Source organism: Pseudorca crassidens, chromosome 19 (genome assembly GCF_039906515.1).
Source record: "Pseudorca crassidens isolate mPseCra1 chromosome 19, mPseCra1.hap1, whole genome shotgun sequence".
In the NCBI taxonomy this organism is placed as follows: Eukaryota; Metazoa; Chordata; class Mammalia; order Artiodactyla; family Delphinidae; genus Pseudorca; species Pseudorca crassidens.
The window spans coordinates 43628611-43654812 of record NC_090314.1 but is presented as its reverse complement, the minus strand read 5'-3'; the positions used below and the strand labels follow the sequence as shown (position 1 = coordinate 43654812).

General features: G+C 41.7%; 1 protein-coding gene across 1 annotated transcript in view; it reads left to right on the top strand.

The window, feature by feature from the left end:
• IKZF3 (IKAROS family zinc finger 3) overlaps positions 1 to 25653 on the top strand; it is an 88828-nt gene extending 63175 nt beyond the window's left edge. Inside the window, exons 7-8 of the mRNA XM_067714569.1 lie at positions 8798 to 8914; positions 18728 to 25653. Of these exons, the coding sequence (XP_067570670.1) occupies positions 8798 to 8914; positions 18728 to 19431 (821 nt within the window). The 3' untranslated portion in view covers positions 19432 to 25653. The remainder of the gene's footprint in view (positions 1 to 8797; positions 8915 to 18727) is intronic.
• The last annotated feature ends 549 nt before the right edge of the window (positions 25654 to 26202 follow it).

Genomic DNA, 26202 nt, shown 5'->3' with positions numbered 1-26202 from the left:
CCAGTTAGAAGGCCATTGCAATAATTCAAGCAAGAAAAAATTATGTCTTGGTAATGGTAGAGGTGGTACAAAGTGTTTTAACTCTATACAGTATAGTTTAAAGATAGAACCAACAGGATTTCTTAACAGATTGTTGTGGGATGTGATGAAGAATGCAGTTGCCATTAACTGAAATGGTAAAGATTGAGGGTAAAGGCAGTGTGAGGGGTGGCAAAGGCAGAGTCCATTAAAACCAAAAGGATTTTCTTTGCGCAAGGCCACCAGATCATGTACTTGTCAACTCATATGATTTATTGTGATGCTTATGTTTGGTTCTGGGAATTTCATATTTTATTCAGTGTTTTGAATTACATGCCTAGTGACAATTGATTGAAACACTGGATGTCTTTCCATGTATCAGTTGTGGTTTTATTTCCTTTCATTCTTGAGTTGAAATAACCTGAAACTTTTTTGTGTCACATCTCTGCAGTTGACCCATATAGTTGACCATCAGCCTGGTTCTGCAGCTTGGATTGCCTGATATTTTTATTTGTTTACTTGAACCAGTTGCTTATTTAGAGTAGGTATAAACCCTCGTGGGATTTGGTGTTTGACAGCAGTAGTTGCAGTTGAATCGTTTGAACATTCTAAAACAGAAAGATTACAAAAAAGTGACAGAAACAATGTGAAACTCAGGAAAAATGCAGTGCAAATCTTGAGGAGTTTAACTGTACCCGTTTTGAGTGAGAGGAAACTTTTGTTTTAGATAAAGCCTATTTTATGGTGTTAGGAGCTGGCCAACTGAATTCTGTTGGTTTGCACTGCTTCTGCTTTTTATCCTGATGGCATCTTTAGTTTTATCAAGGAGTTGGATTTCCTCCTTATTTCTAAAAAGAAATGTTTACTCTTAAAAAAAAAAAGGCACCTAAAACTTGGGTTTTGACATCTTAAAGCAACATGCTTAAGGTTAGTCAGGCAATACCTGGGCATCTTTACTTGACGTTCCATTTCAGACAATAGACAAAGCTCTTACTGTGAGAAATTCTCAAGTTATGAAAATCTATTATATTCCAAATAGAATCATTGGTATTTAAAGCAAGAAGGATTAAAGAGAGCATCTAATCCCACCTGTTCATTTTATTTTATTTTTTGACATCTTTATTGGAGTATAATTGCTTTACTATGTTGTGTTAATTTCTGCTGTATAACAAAGTGAATCAGCTGTATGTATACATATATCCCCATATCCCCTCCGTCTTGTGCCTCCCTCCCACCCTCCCTATCACCTGTTCATTTTAGAGGTGAGGATATTGAGACTCATCAAAAATTCAGTGACTTACTTAAAAATCACTAGAACTTTTGTTGTTTTCATGATTAGCTATTTTTTTATTTTCAAAGACATATTGGGACATAATTCACATACCATTAAACTCACCCTTTTAAAGTGTACAATTCAGTAGTTTTAAACATATTCACAAAGTTATACAACCATCACCACTCTAATTTCATAACATTTTTGTCACTCCCAAAAGAAGCCCTGTACCTATTAGCAGTCACTCCTGTTCCCCCTCTCTCCAGCCCCCAGCAACCATTAATCTACTTTCTGTCTCTGTGGATTTGCCTATTCTGAACATGTCACGTGAATAGAATCATATAATGTGTAGCCTTTTATGTCTGCCTTCTTTCACTCAGCATAATGTTTTCAGGGTTCATCCACGTGGTAGTACTTCATTCCTTTTTATGGCTGAATAATATTCCATTATATGGATTCATTGCATTTTATCTGTCCATTTATCAGTTAATGGACATTTGGTTTTTTTCCCACTTTTGGAAAAATGGCTTAATTAGCTATATATATTTTAAAGGTTATGTATTATCTAGTTAGCAAGAGTAGAGTAACACACATACTAATAGGCACATACGTATGCATATGTCTTGATTGTCCTGGAAGCAGGGGAAAAAATTGAGTAAAACATCCTCTATGACCAGTAAGTTCAAAATTACTGATTTTGAAGTAAGGTTACCACCTTACTTCCCATTCCCATGACCTTTTTTAGGAATTTCATATTAGAAAAGTATCAAAAGAAATGTTTTCACTATCTTCAGTGGTATACGGTGATTCAGGAAATACTGAAATACGGAGGTTGAGTTAATTTGCATTTCATAGGCTGGTTTGATGGATCCATGCAACACACTTTAAGTCTCAGCAAAAAAATAAAGGGTCAACTAAGTCAGCAACTTTTGATTTTTTAAAAAAACAAATATGTCGTTATGGTGGTTTCAGGTTAGAAAGTGTATAAAGTCACAGCTTAATCAAATATAATAAATACTGCATGTCCTGTCTATCTTTGATATTTCAAATAGTTCTCATGATTTTTCCTGAAATCCAAAATATAAAGAATGTTTACTCAAACACAAGCCAATCCTTTAATTATTGCCACAGCTCCCTACATGGTTTCCATTTCTGTTTCCTTCTTAAAATTGGGAGTCCCAGTCTGGACACAGTGTTCCATTTTGAGCCTGACCAATATAGTGTCACCAGCGGTACCTCCCTAGCTTTTATTTTATTTTTAAATTTATTTATTTTATTTATTTATTTTTAGCTGCGTTGGTTCTTCGTTGCTGTGCCCGGGCTTTCTCTAGTTGCAGCGAGTGGGGCCCACTCTTCGTTGCAGTGCGTGGGCTTCTCATTGCGGTGGCTTCTCTTGTTGCAGAGCACGGGCTCTAGGTGTGCAGCCTTCAGTAGTTGTGGCATGTGGGCTTAGTAGTTGTGGCTCACGGGCTCTAGAGCGCAGGCTCAGTAGTTGTGGCACACGGGCTTAATTGCTCCAAGGCATGTGGGATCTCCCTGGACCAGGGCTCGAACCGGTGTCCCCTGCATTGGCAGGCGGATTCCTAACCACTGCACCACCAGGGAAGCCCCATCCCTAGCTTTTAAAGTGATGATGCTGCACTGTGGATGTGGCACTTATTCATCAAGGGCTTATTGTAAATTGAAGTGCAGCCTAGAGTGAGAGCCAAGCCTTGGGACAAACCTGCCCCAGTCAGGAAGCAGGTCTTTATGGAAGCAGAACAAATGAAAAGGCCTTGGACTGGAGACCAATCTGCAAATGAAGGTCGTGTTGGGCAACAGGACTTCTGGCCTTGCTAATCATTTTCTTTTGTTCAGATAGCATGCGCTGGATTCTCACGTGCCAGGCTGTGTGTCAGAGCTGTTTATAAAGAGGAGTGAAGGTTAAGCCCCTACCCTTAAAGTATTCACAGTCCAACAAGGGACCAGGTACTTGATCTGTTAATATAAAGGTCTAATAGAGATACATGTGATAGTGTTACTTCAGTCCAAGTTTTTATACCAGACATCATCAGGATACTCTAATCCTGTCTTAATGGAGTATATATGAAAAGAAGAATGAATATAGACGATCACAGATTTCATTTTCTCATTAGCTTGATCCTTATTCCAGAAAGGGACTAACAGCTGGTATAGAGATTCATTTAGCCTCATTTCACACAAATTATGAATACTTGGAGTGGGACATATTTTTGTATGACAATGAGTTCTAGTAATAACAAGATTTTTAGACTAATTGAATAATTATATTTATTTATGAATCTAGGAGTCAAAACCTTTTATCTTCATTCTCATTGTTGCGGTTGAGATAATACAAGCATGAGAGTTTCAGAATAAATTTATATTTTTACCAAATAGCAGTCCAAAGAAAAAGCTTAAAGTGTTTTAAATGTCTCTTTTCCCAACAGATTATTAGAAAATCAATACTAACTCAACAAGTAGTATTCATTCTACTTGCTCAAAAAGGCAACAGTTTTATGTAACTTTTTTGTTAGAACCTGCCTTGCTCTTTGATAGCAGTCTCTTGTTAGACAATTCTTATTGCATAATAACACCCCTTTGTTCCACTCTCCATCAGTTACTGGCTGACCACACCATAGAAGAGACAGGAAGAAATGCCTCTTATTTGAGATCCATTTAACACGTCAAGATCTAATGAAGGATTTTGAACAAAAACAAAACCACAACGAATTATATAGTTAAATCTGCAATCACTTTGAAATAGAAATGGCATCATGCAAACAGTTAGCTAAAACCCAGACAAACTATTAATATTTTTGCAGAGATTAAAGGTAGTAACCTATTCTGTAATTTTGACTTCGTATGAGTTTTATTATTTTTTTTTTCAACATGTCATTAAAATCATTTTGCTAATGAAAATGGGTATATCCACTATATACTAGTAGGCAAGTAACATGAAGGGGAGTTGACCCCGAATTATAGTCCTACTCCCACTGTGCTCACTCATGAACCAAGTGTGCAAATTGTCCCTTGCCACCGTCCCATATTCCCCACACCCACCCCTTGCAACACTAAACTGCCAAACACCACCCAGGAACGGATTTCCTATTTCGTCGTTTAAACCCATTATCTTGTTCCCTTACTATCTTGCCAAACTGGTTTCCCTCCACTTACATTCTGAGATGTGATGTGGCAAGATAACAAGTCTAGACTATTTGTATAAATAGACAGTTGGGTCTTAAAGTTGAAGCAGAGGACCAAACGCCAAGTCCTCTTTTTTCTTTTCCCCCTTTCAGTGTACTGCCTAAACTCCTTGTAATCCCAAAGAGATTGGCTTGACTCCAAAGCATTTCTTTGTGTTTTAAAGGGTGTTCGTTTAGTACAGCAGCTGTCCAACAACTGCAAGGCACAAGACTGAGAGTTTGGGAAAGAAAATGAGAGTATACCATAGTCAGTTGAAACTTTAGCCTTTGCCTAACTTGCCAATTAGAAAACACAGTTAACTCAGTAAAGATGAACTTAATCTCTAGAGTGTGTTCACATGTACAGTGAGGACTGGGATCTTGGAGCTGATATTTTGAGTGAATGACCCTGCAGGTGGGTGTGGGTAGATGGCAGCCCTCTACATTAGCAGTTTCAGAGGATTCCTTTCAATCCAACCAGAGTTGTGGAATATGGGAAAGTCTCCACCCTTGCCTCAAATTATCAGTCTCTCCGTAAACACTCCAGAATTTTATCTTTTTAAATGTCAGACATTTGGTCACTGATTTCCAGAGTAAGATTTACCTAGAAATGACTGTCATGACAAGCTTGGTGAGTAACCAGGGATAAAAGATGATGTTATCTCTGAAGGTTGCCATTTAGTGACATGCCCCAATTATGTTATTTAGGTCAGCGTATCCCCGCTTTAGCCTCCTTCCAAATATAGAGTATATGGAGTGTGTGTCCTTGGAAAGATGCTTGTGGTAATTGATGGTGGCTTTGGTGAAATGTAGGGAGATGCTGAGAGCCGAATGGGAAAACTAGACTGGCAGCATAATGCTTGCAGTAAGTACTGGGACTGACAAACAGATCTCTGGGTAATGATGGGGCCGTTAGAGGAGTAACTAAAAGACTTAATAAGAGTAGTGGTAAAATGGGGATAAAGTTAAAAATTCCCAAAGTACTGTTTTTCATTCTTGTTTTACTATAAATCTTTTTTGATAATAACTACATGGGGTAGGCATGGGGGTGGGGGAGGACCTTACCTGGCTTTAATGCTCTCAGAGTTGCTGGAACCAGAATGAATGTTCCTAGTCAAAGCACAAACTTAGCTGCCTCTCTGATGCTTCTAAGAAAAAGCCTCCTTCTAACAGCCTCAGGAACTTATTTCAAATCCCAGGCCTTTGTCTTTCATCTCTCTGCTCTTGGGGCTCTGGGTAGTGCCACATCTGGTGGTGGTTTGTGTGAAAGGAAATAATATGTATAATAGTTTCCTGTTTGGTCATTTAAACCTATCCCTGTGCTGGACAGAATTTAACCCACTTCACTCAACAGCAGTGTTCTGTCACTAAAGTGCCCGTTATTTACAACGATCGGTCAGCTAAAGTCGCAGTGCTTTACCACTGGCCCCAAAGCTGCCCAGTTCCCTTATTCGGACCCTTATTGTTTTCATTTACACAAATAGTGTTGTTATAGCTTAAACTGGAGGCTGGGATTTATTTCTTTAGAGCATAGAATTATTTTTGATAAGAAACTCACGAAGTCTAGTAAATATGGTCATTGTCATCATTCTCTTCTCTTATTCATTTTTGGAGCCATTATTCTTGAATTTTTAAAACACTGAGCTTTATAATTTATTGTGTAATGACTGTCAAGGAGTTTTAAAAAAACAGAACCAAAACCATGCCAATAATAAAATGAAAAATATTTAATACTTTGAATTCTCTCTTTCTCATTTGGCTTTGGTCTCCCACCCTGGCCATTCTTGATAGTCTTGCCCTTGAGGTCTTTCTTTCTATCTATTTATTTATTTATTTTTGGCTGCGTTGGGTCTTCGTTGCTGCTCATGAGCTTTCTCTAGTTGTGGCGAGTGGGGGCTACTCTTCGTTGCAGTGCGCGGGCTTCTCATTGTGGTGGCTTCTCTTGTTGCAAAGTACAGGCTCCAGACACGTGGGCTCAGTAGTTGTGACTCACAGGCTTTAGAGCGTAGTCTCAGTAGTTGTGGCACACGGGCTTAGTTGCTCCGCGGCATGTGGGATCTTCCTGGACCAGGGATTGAACCCCTGTCCCCTGCATTGACAGGTGGATTCTTAACCAGTGTGCCACCAGGGAAGTCCCTTCCTTGAGGTCTTTTTTTGTCTTTCATTTACTTCAGAGATGGCCAGTTTTATTCTCTCTGGGCATGTCCATTTACGATACTGAATATCTGAGAGACCATGGAACTTGTGACATTTTTTCTGTATATCAGAATCTCTTCACACAGCAAACTCTTCAGCTACAGAATGAGCACTGACAATTCCTAAATCTGTGTATGTATTTGGGGGAAAAAAAGTCCATTCTGTAAAAATCATCACTTGCTTTTTACTCTAGTCACTTAAGCTGATTTCAGTTTCTTCTTCCTTAGAGACATTAAGAATGTACAGATACTTCATTTTAGCTTGGACACCCTGAAATGCTTATGATAAAACAGAGGGAAATGTTTGTAGCATCACAACATGTTTGCTTAGGGCAGGGGTGAGCAAAACTATGACCCTCAGGCCAAATGTAGCCAGCGGCCTATTTGTGCACAGGGGTTTTTACATTTTTAAAGGTCAAAGAAGAACCAAAGAATATGGAACAGAGACTGTACGTGTCCCACAAAGTTTAAAATACTTACTATCTATCTGACCCTTTACAGAAAAAGTTTACTGATCCCTAGCTTTGGCTAGCATCATGTGTTAACATTTAAAGCCTTGTATTTAGAGCAGCTGGTATCTCTTTGAACTTCAGACATAAACTCTCATTGGGTATTGCCTGATGTACCAGACTAAATTGTACTATATTTATTCCAATTTACTATTTAGTTGATTCGATGTTGGCACTATTTATATATTCTTCTAGCGGTTCTCAATTCTTGCTGCATCTTAAAAATCATCTGGAGAGGGGCTTTCCTGGTGGCGCAGTGGTTGAGAGTTCGCCTGCCGATGCAGGGGACACCGGTTCGTGCCCCGGTTCGGGAAGATCCCACATGCCGTGGAGCGGCTAGGCCCGTGAGCCATGGTTGCTGAGCCTGCACGTCCGGAGCCTGTGCTCCGCAAGGGGAGAGGCCACAACAGTGAGAGGCCCGCGTACCGCAAAAAAAAAAAAAAATCATCTGGAGAGCTTTAAAAGTGCTGTTGCCGGCCTTCCCCGGTGGCGCAGTGGTTGAGAGTCCGCCTGCCGATGCAGGGGACGCGGGTTCGTGCCCCGGTCCGGGAAGATCCCACATGCAGCGGAGCGGCTGGGCCCGTGAGCCATAGCCGCTGAGCCTGCGCGTCTGGAGCCTGTGCTCCGCAATGGGAGAGGCCACAACAGTGAGAGGTCCGCGTAACGCTAAAAAAAAAAAAAAAAAAAAAAAAAAAAAATGCTGTTGCCTAGGCCCCTACACCAGAGATCCTGATTTAATTGATCTGAAGGGGGGCCTGGGCATGTGTGTCTTCTATGCTCTTAAGGTGATTCTAATGTTCAGGCAGGTCTGAGAACAACAGACCTATACCACTTAAAGGTCTATTTGTGGATTGACAATTGGACCATATTCTTAGGCAGTTTTTATTCACACTTTTCATTAGAAATATAATAAAGATGCATTATACAAATTGTTCTTTAATTTCAAGACAGAAGTGTTGCTCAGGGAGATTTTAACTGAGACAGTTTTGAAATGTGAAGAGCATATGAAACAGATAATGCAGAGACCAGAAAAATATAATTTAAAAGACAGGAACTGAAAGGAGCATGCTGGAAAAAAAAGAAAAAGAAAAAAACACTCAGAATTTCAATACACAAATCACTGAGTAGATTTCTCGCTGTCTGGGTAAGTGTATCTATTTTCAAAAGTGCTATTAACATAAACATAGCAGTAAATCTGGGGCACCGGCCTTTTTTTTTTCAAAGTTGTTAAGAAGAATTATATCAGTCTGCAGGTGTCACATGCAGTTACTCAGAATCAGAAAGAAGGCTGATCGGGGGTTAGAAGATCTCCATCTATCTATCTTTTTGCAACCAACCACGTCCAGGCTGTTTATTTAATACTTCCTCTTGCTAATGAAGGTACTGGTTGGGGATGGGTTGGGCTTTCCCATGTCGGCATAAGACTGCAAGATTTGAATGTGCCCTGGTGTTGGCTTCACTGACCACAGCAGGTAACCCAGGCAAGAATCTGAGCAGTAATAACAGGTAACAACAGAGTTTGCATCAGACCTCTGACACTTTTCCTTCCAGTTTATTTCTTTTTCTCTCCATTTGTCAACGTGTTCTTTTCTCTCTTCTTTTTTCATTTTTCCAAACCAGCAAGTGCGGAGGCAAGACACATCAAAGCAGAGATGGGAAGTGAAAGAGCTCTCGTTCTGGACAGATTAGCAAGCAATGTGGCAAAGCGAAAAAGCTCAATGCCTCAGAAATTCATTGGTAAGAATACAACCCATTTTCCTGCTGTTGTTAGCAGATAGTTTGAATGAGATAACATAGGATGCTTACTACACAGGCCCTTCCTAGTTTAATCTCTGTTAAAATAAGGTAATTGATTTTCCATTGTACAACTTTTATTCTTCAGGATTCATTTTGGTAACTAGAGCAAATGATAAAATATTTTAACTAAAGAATCTTAACTACTGAAGATGGGATTATTTGGTATCCAATTTCTTAAATGAAGTTGGTGTTAAAAATGCTGTTCCTTCCTCTTTATTCCGAATGACATATGTTCCATGAGAGAGTTTGTGCAATTGATACCAGTAAGATGTTCAAGATAGCATTTTTGTAATCTTTTGCAACTATGTTTTACAACTTGGTTCCCTTATCAGGCTCAAACTTTTTTCATGCCCTAAAATGTATTGCCATATTTTCTTGAATTTGATTGAGAATTGGTTTTAAGAGAAAGTGGTTGGGAATGCATAGATTTAAATAACAAGGTTTGATTTAATCATTTGTCTTACTGGAGTTAATTTTTATACCATTGGTTTTCACATTGTCAAAAAATACAGCAAGAATGAGATGGCTAAGAAATAATTATGTCCATTAAAGTGTTAGGACTGCCAAATGGCAGAAATATTGTGTTGAATTCTCCCAGATGTTTACATAAATGTGACTATGATATTTTAAATAGATTTGTATTTGTGAAGTAGGCAGCTGAATTGAACGTATTGGTTTTGCTATAAATTGAAAGTCGGTGATATTGAACAAAAATAGTTATCACACGAAAACAGACCTCCCTCAACACCAGTAATATTTTAGAAACCTGTCAGTCTGTTTTTCCAAAGCTACTTGCTGCTGCTGTTGATTTCTTACTTCAGTCCTTTTGTGTTTATTCTTTTCAATAGCTTTTACAGATATCAAGTGCCTGCCTGGTTTTTAAATCTGGTTAAACTTTATTCTGGTCTAATTAGTTTTTTAATTTTATGTGAATTATAGAGATATATTGAAAGAACCCATATATTTCAAAGCTACCTAGCTTGTTTTTGTTTTTTTTTTAACATCTTTATTGGAGTATAATTGCTTTACAATGGTGTGTTAGTTTCTGCTGTATAACAAAGTGAATCAGCTATACATATACATATATCCCCATATCTCCTCCCTCTTGCGTCTCCCTCCCACCCTCCCTATCCCACCCCTCTAGGTGGTCACAAAGCACTGAGCTGATCTCCCTGTGCTATGCGGCTGCTTCCCACTAGCTATCTATTTTACATTTGGTAGTATTTATAAGTCCATGCCACTCTCTCACTTCGTCCCAGCTTACCCTTCCCCCTCCCCGTGTCCTCCAGTCCATTCTCTACGTCTGCGTCTTTATTCCTGTCCTCCTAGCTTGGTATTTATACTTATTTACTTTATGTTGTTTGACTGAGAAGTTATTGTATTCTTTTAGTCACTTTAAGAATAAACTGTGTCAGACTAAAGTTGGTGAATTTCATTTCAGAGAGACCCTATCCTCTTTACCATCTTCCCTCTCCTTGGTGAGAAATGTCAGGGGGCGTGTAGTGACTTCTATATGGGGTTTAGGCACAGTGGACCAATTGTGATTCCAAGACGTTATCTTAGAGCATTGCTCATACCTCTTTTGAGCTGTACTTATGTGAAGAGGTTCTGACTGGCGTACAAAAGGAAACTTGGATTGTTATTCTATGCCATGAGTATAATTTAATTTGGTGGATGTTTTGGCTGTAGAAATGGCTGCAGCTGATATGGGTGGGGAGAAACATGGGGAGAAATGGGAAAGAAAAAAAATGTAAAGTAACTTAATTTCAATCCAGTTATGGTCAATGCATGTTGGTCTAAGAGAACTAAAATATGAGAGAAGGTACTTAGTCCACATAGTTGCCCTAAACCTGTCCTTGAGCTAAAGCCCTACTTAATAAGATAAAAGTTGCTTCGGTATCTTCATGGGTTTAAAAACACATGTTTCACATGTCCAAGTCCATGCCATTTTGCTTATTGCATAGGGGATCCATTCCATTTGTTTATTACCATTGTGACCAGAGGATTTTCACTCTTCCATTTCCAGACTCAGGAGAGGTGCTGATCTTGTAGGTACTGATCTCTGTCATCTTCTGAACCATCATGTTCTCTCTGAGATGGAATCAGGAAACCCAGTAGAGTTAGCTCTTGATTTGAGCTGAGGTAGCAACTTCTGGACTTTGGGGCCCTGAATAGCTGGGGGAATTTTTGATTTTTTTATAAATTGTGGTAAGGTGCAGTAGGAAGAGCACTGGATTAGAAGCCAAAAGACTGAGGTTGTGATTCCAGTTCAGTCATTTCTTAACTGTGTATGTTTAGACAAATCACGTAACCTTTCTGGGCCTCTGTTTACTCACCTGTGAAATGAGTAGACTGAACAGGTGTTGAAGTGATCGAGAAGGTCCCTCGCAGCTCTACCATTCTGTAAGTCTGCAAGATGAATTATAAAAGGCCGCAATAATGAGCACCACTTTTTGTTTATAAACCCATATGTATAACTTCAGATAACTTTTTTCTCAAGGTTGTACAGATACGGTATGTTATTTTATGTTATAAACCATGGTATATAATTTAGGAGGTTTTTTTTAGGAAGATGTCATTTAATCTGAGAATCTATAAAACAGCTGCATTAGTTCAACATTTATATATTTTACTTAGTACATTACTACTTATTCATTTGCTCTTTCGTCCATTCATTTATCATGCAAATGGTTACAGAGCTCCTGCCATATACGTGATATTCTGTTCCTGAGCACTGTTCTAATCCTCTAGCATTAGCTTATTCCCTGAACCTTAAGAGATTTTTTTAAAACCAAAAGAAACCCCTTCAATCATTTAACTGAATCCACCTTTTGATAGAAAATAGTAATATCAAGGGGAAAATAAAGGAACATTATGACACTGTGCAGTATATGGGATGAAGTGATATAAAACATATGGGGCTAATGTCTCCCCTCCTTCTCTTCTCTCTCCTATATTTCCTCTCCAAGGCATCATTTTCTGAAAAGATTCAGCTGCTAGGGAAATGGCAATGGGTAAAGTATGAAGGAAGAATGAGTCACTCCCTTTAATCCTTGTTGACAGTTGCACAGCTTGGCTTCCCTGACCTCTTGAACTATGAGGGTAAAGGTGAAATTATACCATCAGGTCAGCCTGTTACTTTCCTAACAGGCTTGAGATAATTACCAGTAGATAGCATTTTTCATCCATTAGAGATGAACTGAGGAAGAGGGAAGGATTGGATTAAGTCTAAATGCATTTAGAAACACAAAAACATGCCTCTGTTGAAGAGGAGGAGAAAAATGAAATCACTTTTTCCCTAGTTCTCCAAGAAATTTTGAATCGCTTTCTATAAAATAGGAAATAAATTGACACACATTCATTAGAAATCAGCATCTTTACGTCATCAAAATAATTCTTTTTAGTTGTTCTTTCCAAAGGACAAGAAGACCTTACTTTTAGCACCTAAGCCCTTTAGGGATTGTCTTTTTTCTGAATCTTATTCTCCTGTTACAAACTTGCTTGACTATGCTTCTAACTAGGCCATCTTCAAATACTTGGCTCAAAATAGAGGCCAGATTTCTCTCCTGAAGGGAGGAGGAAAATGACTACATTTCTGCATATTTCTTTCTCTGATTTTCATTCTTTCTCCAAAAACAGATGTGTTATTTAGACCAAAGTGGTTACCATAGCATCTCCCTATTTTTTAAAATTTCATGTATTACTTTATTAAAGGAAGTTTTCATGTTGAAAAGAACATGAAAAAAGATCTCACTCACCCCCCCGGTAAACATGTTGTGAGGTTTTGACACTTCAGCAAACACTGTCGGTTCTCCCTGTGAAGTAACTAATGAGAAATTGTCTGCTTTGGTTAACAGAGCAACAGGAAGCAGTTTTAATACCTGTTTCTAAAAGCAAAAAGTATCTTCTCCCATCCCTTCCCAAAGAGCCAAAATCCCTAATCCTATAAGCATCAAAAGTCATAACGTTTTTGAGCTTGAAGGGATATTAGGAACCACCCAGTGAAGTTCTTTTACTAAGGAGGGAAGGGGGAAGGGAAAGATGGAGAGATGCAGCTAGTAGGTGACAGAGCAGGGCCAGAGCCTGGGTCTATAAAGTGCTGCAGTCCGAGGCCCTCCTCCCCCAGAAAGTCACCCAGAGCAGTGCATGTCATGTGTGCTACACAGGAGCTTTGGAAAGGGAAGGGTCTAGTCATTGAGAGCTGGTGGAAGAAAAAGCCTTGAAGAAGGGCAGTCATTCTCTCTTAAGGGTGTGTTTTCTTGAGAAAAGATCTGTGGTGACTCCATCTGGGCAGATGACAACCAAATAGCACTTCACGGTGACTCACAGAGGACAAAGGCTTCTGCAGCAACAAAATGTGGTTTCCAGCTCAGTTTTCCTCTCTGCCACCCCCATGGCTCTCTCTGTTCTCTCTCCTCCTTCCTGCTTCTCGTTCTGTGGCTTCCTACCCTCTGCCTTCCTCCTCCTGGAAGAGGTGTTATAGCCACTTCAGTCTCATTTAGATTGAGATCAGCCATCATCATCATCAGATATTCCATTTACCCTGCTTACCTGCCCTTTTTCGGGGGGAGGATATGTGCTTGGAGTACGAGCAATCGATGATACATGGGAAATTGTATGAAGGCATCAGCAGATACAGTTAAATGACTTGAAGAAATTTAAAGGCTTAAAGAAAACCCCAGTATTTCACATTATCCCATCATGATGACTGTAACCTCAGAATTGTTATTTTTCTCATGTTCAAATAATTTCTCCTCCTCTTCAAAAAATCTTTCAATGGCTCCCCATCAGAATAAAATCCAAACCACCCAGGCGTTCTGAGTCTTTCACAATCTGTCTCCAAGTTATCTTTTCTGAATGTATCATTTCAGCCGACTAATCTTTTAATTCAGCCAATAATGAACTAGTCCCACTTCTTTGTAATCCTTCTTTCCATGCTCACTGTCTGGAATGCCCTCCCTCCCATCTGCCCCCTAAACCTCCACGTGGTCTCCATTCCCATACTTGCCTGAATTCTCTCTCTTCTCTGTTCTCCCTCTGCACTCAAGGCGAGTTTAACAGTCTGCTTTTTGTGATCTGTGTAACTGTCTCCAGCACCACCACTATTACCACCTCAGATTTCACGGAGACTTTAGAGGAGAGAATAGATTAATATTTGTCCCATGTTACGTGGCATATTTGAGACACGGTCCGTCTTTTTCTCTCTCCACTCTCTTGGCTACTCTATACTTTGTTCCACCACATAGTATTCAGGATACTAATTTGTAATGAAATTGTGTACATACTACATCTCCTCCTGGATTGCAATTAAGTTTGTATTCTTCAAAACACTTAACATGGTGTGAGGCAAATAACAATAATAATAACAATAATAATAGATCTACCACTTACTGAGTGCTTACATGTGCCAGTACTCTGTTAAGCACTTTATGGACATCATGACAACTCTGTTCATCATAGAAATTTCTTGAATGCATGCTACTGGTCCATATGGAACAAAGCACAGTTGCTTTTCTACTGCCTATGGGAACCATCCCAGCAGAGAATCTGAAGTCATTGCTAGTGGTGGGGTTGTGCAGCCATGGGCGAGGTAGCAGCCAGGAAACAGCAGTTAATGCTCAACCATATCCTGAGGTATATGGGCCCTTGGATCACATCCTGGTTCTCCATTTACCAGCTGAGCAACCTGAGCAAGATAATCAACCCGTTTGTGCTTTAGGTCCTTCATCTGACTAAGAGATGATAATTCATCTTAGGTAAAGTGAGACAATATGCAAAGTACCTAGGACAGCACTGAGTATATAGTAGTGGCTCAATAAATAGTAGCTATTCTTCTTGGTATTATATATAAGGCACAGTGCTCGGTACTGTGAAGTAGAGAAGTAAACAGGTTAGAGTAGTGGATCTTGTCCCTCCATCCCAAAGGCAGAGGTCTAAATCCACATGCTCAGCTAAGGTCCCTTTTAGCTTTAGGCTATGATTCTGTACTTTCAGGTTGGCACTTAGAAGCCAACAACCATATGCCCTCACCACATTGCAGCAATTCAGGTCAGGCAGTTGCTCAGTTCAGAGTTACCAAAGCCTAGATGGTAGGGATTGACACCTTTAAAAGGGATCACAGGTAGGGAACGGCCCAACCAAGTAGCCTTGGTTTCTAAACTTAGGACTTGTTGTTGCCATTTGTACTATCATTGGGAGAAAACCTGTAATTCAGCACGAAGCTTCTCTCATTAATCACTCAAACGTGTGTGGTACGATTTTGACTAGAAGCTGGACTAGAAGCTCTGTGCAGGTTTGGAAGCAGTTACACTCTTGTGGTTTGAGTAACCTTTTTTATGAGTGTATTACTAAAGAAACGTGAGCTGTTGGCTTTTCAATTACTGTAGCTTACCCCTGCTGAGTTTCATACACATTGAGTCATCGTGTCTACAGGTGACTGATAATCATCTGCACTAATCAAGTTACCGTAACTCGGAGATGAGGGGACCTGATGAGTGCAGGTTGCATGCACGTGAAGATCTGAGGCTCTCCCATCTTCTTAACAATGAACAATGGTCTGCGTTAACCACAGAACTCAGTCACATATTTCCACTCATCCAGGGGTTGATTTTCCTCTTATTGTTTTGCCTCTTACAACTTCAGCACTCAGCTGTTTTCTGACATGTGCTGCAGGTGGTATAGATTATGACATTGTAGGCCTAGTTAAGTAAAACCAACTCTTGGGAGAAGAGATAAAAGCAGAGTTTGTGATGTGCCTGCCCCACCTCGGAAACTTTCTGGAGCCTCTCTGTTAGGCGAAAAGATTAAAAAGATTTCCAGGGACCCCCGGTATTTGGGGAACTGAGTAGATCCAACCACACTGGAAAATCATCAGTAACCTTGAAAAGGCCAGGAAACAAAGTTCATCATTTCTGTGTCACTTTCAGGGGAATGAATATTTGTGACTTTAGACAGCTTTCATGTCCTCAGTCTCGTTCTTCCAAACAGCTCTAATCAGAGACTTATCCAATCTGGCAGTTGAAAAGAAGAACCGTTGATTACTTTGGCAAAGGTCTACGTTTCTGTTCCTTTTTATGGAGTTGCCAAGGTACGGTGATTTTCTGTGCATACTTTTTCTCTCAGGTATTTGTCTGGAAACTGTCAGGTTGGCCTTAAGGTAGTGGGGATACAGGACAAATCTATCTGATTAGATTGGATCTTTTAGCAGGTCTTTTTGTCTCCAGTTTCTCACTGTTCTGGTCCATCTTACACATTGCTGTTACATTAATATCCTGAAAATAACATTTTGACCACAAGCATCTCTTGCTCAATGCGGTTTATAGAGGTTTGCCGTTTGTCCAAATCTAAACCCTACGGTTGGTTATTCAGAATGCCCATCATTTGGTCCCACCACGTGTTATCTTTTTTCAGTATCTCCTAAAATGTTGGCAGCAAAGTGCCAGGAGGCTCACAGAGCATTTGAAAACCTTGATCCACATGGCAAGAAAGTTATTTTCTTTTTAGTTCTCTTTCAATCTTCCTGATTATACCAAGGAGAAAGATTTAGACGTAATTAGATGTTAATTGTCTTCAACACTAATCACACACTTGGTAATCTCTATTTTTAGCAAAGAGAGAGGGGATCTTTGTCTCCAGGTACTTACAGTATCTGATCAAACTTTAATAAATTGCTGTTTCGTTGTCTTTATTTTTCATAGTTACCTTATATTTGTGGCAAGTGATTCTGGTTTTCTGTTTATGTTAGTGATATAAAGTTTCCTTAAAAAACAAATTTCTTCAGCAAAAAAAGAAAGGAAGGAAATGCGAGCTGATTCAAACAAAATTAAAAACCCTAACATTTACCACGTGCTTTCTATGTGCCAGGCACTGTTCTAAGCGCTTACCAATTGAGGTAGGTACAATTATTACCCCCATTTTACGTGAGGACATGGAGCCATTGACAGGTTAAGTGACTTACCCAAGGTCACACAACTAGGCAGCATCGAATCCACACCATCTGACTCTAGAGTTCGTGCTCCCAACCACCACACCACCCTGGGGTATGAATATTGCGGAATGTGGAGGGCTGAGTGAAGTTGGAGAAATACTTTCTTCCACACTTCTTGATATTTTGCTCTAACCAGACTCTCTTACCCCTCCCAGCCCACGTCTTGGACGGTCCCACGTGTCTGTCTTGATTCATGCTCATCCCTCAATTAGGATATCTCTTCTACGTCTCTGAAAATCTAAATCCTACCAGTTCATCAAGACCCTTCTCAAAATTTAGGTTTTCCAAGAATGCTTTCCCTTCCACAAGTACTCCTGAATTTTTCGCATTCCCATAACACTTAAGTATACAGTTCGTATATTTACAGACCACCCTGCCCTTCCCTTTTCATTCTTTTTACAGAAGACACGTCACCCACCCTGCTTAAACGCCTCAAACATGGCATTTAAAATAAAATCAAAAGCTTCCATAGAGCAAGGCAGCCCTTTCTCAACTTTTAACATTTATTTTTCTCCAATTCCATCTAGCCAAGTCTTATTTCTCTCCCACTAGGTTGGAGATACCTCAAGAACAGAAACTGGTTCTTCCAATCCTTTTTGTTTTCTTCTGTTTTGTCTTCCCAGAAGCCTTTACTGTATGGCAGTGGCACGTTCTGGAACCACAACATGCCTAGGAGATGTTAGGGAAGAGAGGCTACGGTTTAGCAAATCTCTCAGAATCCAATGTCTACAGAATGAAAAAGCATCAGCAATAATGTTAGCCTCACCTCCAGCCCTTGACACATCTTCCCCACTTTCTCTTGCCTCTACCAGCCACTCACCATTGAGCACATCTGCCATCATTGAAGATCCCGCTCCTGCCTTCCCTGTGGCCAGAGAGCCTCTGTTTTCTAACACACAACACCCACACGCCCTGAAGGTGGCTAAACTCTGTTTTCAAAATTTCTCAGCAGTTTGACATGAGAAGTAGGAGAGGGTGACCACAAGTAAATTTTTCAGTTAAGTGTGAGATAAGTACTAATGATCACACATGTATCAATGATACATCTTTTCAAGCAAAAGAAGAATAACACACTTTATGAAGAGGGCGAAGATCATGATGATCTTTCATCAAGAAAAAGCCTTTTCTAAAACTCTCTACATTTGAAGCTCTTTTATTTAAATCTCAGTCAGTCTGATAACTGACGTGTCTGGGAAGTGGTAAGCTGGAGTTTGGGGGGCTATTTTTTCTGCCTCTGCAGCTATTTAAAAAGCTGCCGAGGCCAGAGCATCCCCACTTTTTGCAGCACTTCCGGCCCCCGGCTCCCTAGTGTTACAAGCAGAAAAGAACAAGCAAACTAAGAGTTCGGGGATTGACTGCGTCTTCAGAGTTCATGGACAATAGAAGTGCAGAGGTCCCCATGCTCCTGCACACTGGCGGCTGCCTTGCCCCCTCTTAAGCCCCCTCCTGGTGTTCTCTTGCTTCTTTTCTCCAGGGTTCCCTCTGACATGAGCAGTGGAAACAACTCACATTGTAGCCTCAACTTAGTGACATCTCTGACTCTCCCTTTTGCCCGCTGGTTTCAGTTATTTTGACTGTCCAAGCATGTGCTGTCAATCACTGTCCCCTGAGGCTTCAACACCCGTGTGGGACCATTCTGCCTGGGCTGAGTGTTCTTGAACAGGCCACTTGTCCTTCCTCACTTTCCAAGGACTCCAGAAAATAATTTTACAAACTCTCTGCCTTTGTGTTGTTCCTTTTGTCACTCTTTCCTTCCCTTGTTCTAGGTGAGAAGCGCCACTGCTTTGACGTCAGCTATAATCCCAGCTATGTGTATGAGAAAGAGAGTGAGATAATCCAGACCCGAATGATGGACCAGGCCATCAATAACGCCATCAGCTATCTTGGTGCCGAAGCCCTGCGCCCCTTGGTCCAGACACCGCCTGCTCCCACCTCAGAGATGGTCCCAGTTATCAGCAGCATGTACCCCATAGCCCTCACCCGTGCCGAGATGCCGAATGGTGCCCCCCAGGACCTGGAAAAGAAGAATGTCCAGCTGCCAGAGAAGAGTCTGCCTTCTGAAAGAGGCCTCTCCCCCAACAACAGTGGCCATGACTCCACGGACACTGACAGCAACCATGAGGAACGCCAGAATCACATCTACCAGCAAAATCACATGGTCCCTTCTCGGGCCCGCAATGGGATGCCGCTTCTGAAGGAGGTCCCCCGCTCTTATGAACTCCTCAAGCCCCCACCCATCTGCCCAAGAGACTCCATCAAAGTGATCAACAAAGAAGGGGAGGTGATGGATGTGTACCGGTGTGACCACTGTCGAGTCCTCTTCCTGGATTACGTGATGTTCACTATTCACATGGGTTGCCACGGCTTTCGTGACCCTTTTGAGTGTAACATGTGTGGCTATCGAAGCCACGATCGCTATGAGTTCTCATCTCACATAGCCAGAGGAGAACACAGAGCCATGCTGAAGTGAAGATCTGGGCCCAGAGATGATTTGCACCTGAGCATTCAACATCATTTTTAAAATACCCCTCGCCTAACAAATCACTCTCAAAACAAACTCAGTTCCAATCCCCTTTTCATGCCATTTTAGTGTCCAAAGGATCACGTTCACACGGGCAGCAGAGAAATGCTGTCCCCATTCAGAAATTGTTTGCAGATATATCATGTTACTACTTTTGTGAAACCTTTGTTTTCCTTTCAGGGACTTGAATTTTATGATATTTAAAAGCCAATGGAGCATTTGGTCATTATCTTTTGCAGCAATAGACAGGCATTCTTTGGAGTCTGTTGCCAACCAGAAGAGTCCCCTGGTTGTGCTGCATGAGACATTGTTTCTGAGACACATCAGCCATATGTGGAAAAGACTTTTAGCCATATGCCCAGGTCCACAGAGAAGAACTGCTGACCAGCTGACCTTGCTGGGAAGGCTTGCCCTTCTGCACTTCACACAAGACTAAAGGGTTAGGATATAAACCTTCCATCACAAATTATAGTCTAACAATAAGGAAAAGAACAGCCATAAAATGTTACCAATAACTGAAGTCCCTAGTCTCCAAGCATCAGATCCACTTCTTACCACACAAGCAAAAATAACCCAAGTTTTCTGATGGTACTTCTGCTTCTACTCTTTACCCTCCCGTCTCCAATTAAAAGCTGCTTTGAGTCAAACCATTCATGCACAGGAGAAACTCTCTCTCAGAGGAACTAATGGTTTCAATATAGACTGTCATGGGAACTCCAGGAGGTTGTCCACCATGGGTGATGGCATCCATTTCCTGCTATCTCGAGTGGCAGGCTTGGTTCTGAGGCGGGGAGTTGTTTAGCAGCAGCACCCAGGGATGGAGGGAAGGAGGAACAACCACCTGAAAGTTTTTCATCTCCTTCATGGAATATTGGTGGACAAACCCAAAGCACACTGGCCAATGATTTTTTGACCAAAAAAATACCAAAGAATCCTGAAAGTATGACTTAGCCTCCCCCTCCCCACAGGAAAGGAACCGAGGATGACCAGGATCAGAGCTGAACTTCAGGATGGAGTGAGAGGGGAGCACCTCTGCTGGCAGGATATCCTCGATCAGGCAGGTCGGAGTTGGGGGGAGGGTTCCCAACCCCCATTTTAAATGGAGCTGTTGTATTCCACAAAGATTCCCGGAAGTCTGACCTTGGTTCTGCAGATGTGTCGGTCATCTTTATCATTAATTATGGGAGACATGCTATCAAGGAAAAGTGATGTAATAAGCGTAAAAGTAGGGCTTCCCTGGTGGCGCAGTGGTTGAGAGTCCGCCTGCTGATGCAGGGGACACGGGTTCGTGCCCCGGTCTGGGAGGATCCCACATGCCGCGGAGCGGCTGGGCCCGTGAGCCATGGCCGCTGAGCCTGTGCGTCCGGAGCCTGTGCTCCGCAACGGGAGAGGCCCGCGTACTGCAAAAAATAAATAAATAAAAAAAATTAAAAAAAAATGTAGAAGTAGCACTGGACTGAGGGTCACAAAATCTGCTGATTCCATATTTGCCACTACTTAGCCAAGTGACTTTGGGCAAATCACTTAACTCTTAAAACTAAGCTTCCTCAACCATAGAACTAGGAATTGGATTCAGATGTTCTCGAAGGTCCTTTACAGCTTTAAATTTATGTGATTATGCAGGAACCACAATTATTTTTTTAAACCTCTTAATGTATGGGTATTAAGCAGAAGAGTATGTATATGAATATACGTTTCACATTTCTTTGGTGTGAAAATGGAAGTATTGTTAAGTTTTTCCTTTAACCACTGAGTTGTGGTGTGAAGAGGATGGTGGAGAGGAACAAAAAACAGGAAGGGATTTTGATCTTGCCCCAGAGTGTACACACAAACGGGCACCTGCAGCTGCTTGCCAAAGCCTTTTTTTTTTTTTTTTTTTTTTCTCTCCTTTTAAAGAACCTATGTTAGGGAAAATAAATCCGCTTCCAGGAACAACTTCATGGAGCCTGTTTACAAATTAAGAGTCAGCTGTGTGAACATTTCTACCGGAGCCAAGAACCCGCAATTCCTGGTGGATTAGCGTTTTATGTATCTGCCTTGATATTTCGAAAGGGCTTTATGCATTAGGCTCAAACTCAACTCGTTTATGTGCTGCCAGTAATTAAAATGTTCCACCACAGACTGCACAAATGGTTTATCCTTCTTTGTAGCATGGCGTCTGTCTCAGGAAAAAAGATCTTGTGAAATTCCATGGCAACAGTCCCAACACGTTTGAGATTTCAGCTAAAAGACTAGATGTATTTCGGTGTGTAGTCTTCAGTACCTCACTGTATTTCCATAATCCTGGACTCCAAGCTACACCAGGTTGCTTATACCCATTGTGAAAGAAGAGCTGCTTATTATATTCTTGAAATATCACACGTCATGTTGACTCTTCAGGGGACAAAAGAAAGAGCGTTTGAAAGCAAGGATTAGTAGGAGAGAAAGCTAGGGAAAGCGAGCATTTCTACCAGCTTAGTGGGAAAGTCTTTAGTGAAGAGACCAACTCCTGCACCTTAAGATAGTGAAACTAAGGCCCATCCCACCAACCTGGGAACTCTGTAAGTATAACCTTCATTTCCTCTGTGAGTAATGGATTTTCTGAATGATTTCCATTCTTCTGAGGTCAGTTTTCTGAGTGGGGCGACCACTCACACAGGCTGCACTTTCGTTGTCGCATTCTGAGCCTGGACTGGGACATGTCAAGTCCAGAGAAAATGTATATGTGGAAACTCCACATTCTTAAATCTTGAAGTTGAAACAGGTGGTATGTAGTCGTTCCCACAACACAGGTAAACACTTACTTCTGCAGGCAATCCTTATTCTACTTAACCCCCTCCCTTGCTGGGGGTGGGAAAGAAGGTAAAGGAGAACCTTAGCAAGATGCCTAGAAAGGAGGACCGAGGAGGATTCACATCTGACCCTGCTGGACGGTGAGGTCCCCTGGCAGCTTCCGACAGCACGTTTCCTTTCTCAGCCAGAGTCCCTGTGAACGTGAGCCTCATAGGTCTTCTCTCTCCATTTCCCACCAACCCTCTTATTAGCCAGGCCCCCACCACACACCCAGGAGACCGAAATCTGAGGAACAACCAAACCCGTGAAAAGTTCCCTTACAGCCAAGGTGGCAGAATTGGGATGAGTGCGGAAAAGACCGAGAGCTGGCTCTCCAAATGTTCCTTATCGCTATTTGAGTTGTTGCATAGGTGTTCCTCCTGGCAGAGAACCAAACAGAGGTGTCTCCCCCATTACCCTCCACCAACACCACCAGGAAAAAGAGAGTTGTTAATAAATCCACCAGGCTTTAGATTCCCTAAGTCATTCTCCCAAAAAGATGTATTAGCCTTGACACAGAGAAGCTAGCTAATCATATGCTTTGTTACCCATTCTGAACTGTTCCTGACTCAGCTTCTGACTTTGTCAGTGACAAAATGTCTCACCTTTTAAATGCAAGGCTTAACATTTTGCCAGACCCAGAAGTAAAGCAGCCTCAGATTTCTTTTGCAAAGATAAATGTTTAAAAGCACAAAATTTTACTCAGTTGAAACGCTGTGTTATTAACAAATCTCATGTCAACATAACATTTTTTCCAGGTAGCCTCTGTATCACTGTTCTTATCCTCTGCTTTTTTTTCCTCCTGCTAAATGTGAGATTTAGAATGTTTTCAGGGGAAAAAAGCAGTACTTCTGATATATATCCCAGGACAGCCAGTAAGACTGTAATGGAAATGTTAAATGTTTAGTGTTTGAAGTCCTAACTTTAAAGTGTACTCCACTATGAGTAGGTACGTTGGTCTCTAGTGGAGATTTGGGAACTCTGTGATACTTAAGATTTGAGTTCTCAGAGTGTCCAGGCTCTTTGACAAAGACTCAGAATTAGGAGTTTGAGCTCAAGAAGAGAAAAGAAAGTGGAGTGATGAAACTTCTGTCCTAGAAAATAGAATTAGGCTGTGCAGAAGACAAGAGATACACAGTGATCTCTCTTATCTTTTAAAGAATTAGGAGCTATTTTTGTGCTCAGATAGAAAGTATAGCTCAGAGAATCTCTATAGGCAGAGTTCAGAAAAGCAGAATGATTTGGGATTTAAGTGCCTGTAAAGAGGACAATTTTGACCTGAAACCAAATGCTAAACCTGGGTCATCCCAGGGAAAGGACTCTGTTCTCTAAGCCTAACAGACTGAACAGTTCTGAGAATGATGAGTGAACCCAGGGCCGGAGACTGTGGACTTGGAAGAGCCTAGAAGAGAGGTGTAGGCTTTCGACTTGTATGAGCTCAAAGCACAAGACTGTACCTCTGTTTACCCAAGCTGTATATAGCGTGTCCCACATCATGCCAGCAACATGAGAAACAGGGGCTTCCCTGGTGGCGCAGTCATTGAGGATCCGCCTGCCAATGCAGGGGACATGGGCTTGAGCCCTGGTCCGGGAAGATCCCACATGCCGCGGAGCAACTCAGCCCATGTGCCACAACTACTGAGTCCGCACGCCACAACTACTGAGCCTGCGTGCCACAACTACCAAAGCCCGTGCGCCTACAGCCCGTGTTCCACAACAAGAGAAGCCACTGCAATGAGAAGCCTGCGCACCACAAGGAAGAGTAGCCCCCACTCGCTGCAACTAGAGGAAGCCCGCACGCAGCAACGAAGACCCAATGCAGCCAAAAATAAATAAATAAAATAAATAAATTTATAAATAATGAAGTTTTAAAAATTAAAAAAAAAAAACATGAGAAACAGGTCTTTGCACTTTGAAGAAGCTGGAGGCAAGTTTCCTCTGAATATTACAATATTGGAGTGTCTTATATGCTGATATTGAGTTGTTATTTGAAACTGGAATGTTAATGTTTTGATTGTTTAAAATGTAAGGACATAACAACATCTACCTCCCAAGGACGTTGTGAGGTTTCATGTAATTTTGTCTATTAGGTAAAGTTACTCTGTTTTTTGTGTGCGTGGGGGCAGATTTTGTTGGATGGTTGCAAATTTTCCACTATATGTACTGTATCTGGATTTAAAGACATGGAAAATATTCAAAGACCATACTAGGACTGTGATAGTAATTCACTTGCCAATGAAGGCAACTGATCGCTAACACACATGTTTCCTTCATGTTGTTTTAATGCCTAAGAGTAAAGAATATGCTGAGCCTTAGAACCAATGTGTGTGAACCACATGGTACAGATACTTCATGGCTTTGAAGCCAGGGAAGTAGCCTAGCTTTGCTCCCTCACCGTCTTACGAGCCCTCAACCGTTAATTCTTCAAGCGATTTAGAGTTTCCTCAAATGGTTCTCGCTGTCCATCTCTCCATCCACCCCACTCTAGAAGCCTGGAGAGCAGTCCCATGATGCCACCCGCCTTCTCCCAAGCCCATGCCATGCATCTGGGGGGCCTAGTTCATTTTCTGAATACGGGTGCAGCTTTGCTTCACCCTCTCCTAAAAAGACTGAGAACAGACATTTTGACGTTAGGAAAATGGGGCAGCCTTAAAAATGACTGATCCCATTGCCAATGACTCATTTACACAAGGACTTTTCCAGGTTAGCAGACAAGGTCCTTTTCGGTGGGCCTGCTTCTGTGGGTTCACAGAAACCAAATTACTGTGGGTTGCAAAGAATTAGCAGGTCATTTGAAAAGCAGACATCCCTTCACCCAGACTGTGGTTTTGCATGCTCAGGTTCTCAGTCTGTGAGCTTTGGTGAGGGATCCTTTTGGCTACTGGAAAAACCATAGTTTATTTTAAATTTCTGGTTGCCAAAGCCACCACACGTGTGGTCTGTGGATGACCCTTGTCTGCAGAATGACGGGGTGGGGGCAGGGCAGAGAAGGGAACATGGTTTGGGGCTCAGGGTGGCCTTCCCACCAGGAGTGAGGGAGAGACAACTTGCCGAGTGGTTTTGACACAGGCTGTGCTCACAGCATGCTCATCTGGGTTTCTCAGAAATGCCCTCCCTGCCCAGCAGTGACCTTCTCTCTTGACTCCTCTCGGATTTTACCTGGAGTCTGACCCCTTGGACCCCTGTAGTGCCCTACTCCTCTGTAAAGACTGTGTAAAGAAGCAGCTTCTGAAATGTAGCAATGCTCGCCTCGCCAGAACCGTAATGAATGCATTCCCGCGTCACAAACAACCCTGCTGATAGTTTTCAAAGTTTCTTTATTATGTCTGGTTTTTACACTGAAAAATAAAAAAAAAAATACTGGTGTGTTTAAAATTAGTCATTGTGCATGCCTATCATTTGTCGTTGCTGCTGTCAGAAAATGGAATTAATTCTGCCCCTAGGAATAGTTTCTTAATTTAGCCCCTCCGGCTCTTTCTTAAAGTTCAGATACCTAGATAAAGAGAATTATCATTGAAATAAAACATCTTGCCTGATACCTTGCTGAACCTGCCGTCGGTATCCTGCCGCTGGCCCCCATGTCCCCATGGTGGGGTTCTGGTTCCACTGGCCCTTAGTTCACTAAGGGGATCTGAGGAGGTCGGGGCCTGGACGTGACAAGCTCGACAGGTTTGGCACGGTGTCTCCCAGTTCCAAGACACCAGCCCGCCCTCCCTCCCAGCAGGGATCCTTCCTGAAAGACAGGCAAGTCCTGATTTTTCCATCTCTGGGTTCTCAGAAACATCCACGCTGGGAAACTCAACTGGCAGGAGAACTCGGCCACATTGAAATGTAGTCTGTAGATACTTGGAGGCCCGAGCCTCAGGCGCTGGGGGAAACTCCTAGGAGAATGGCCTCGGGATCACGTGG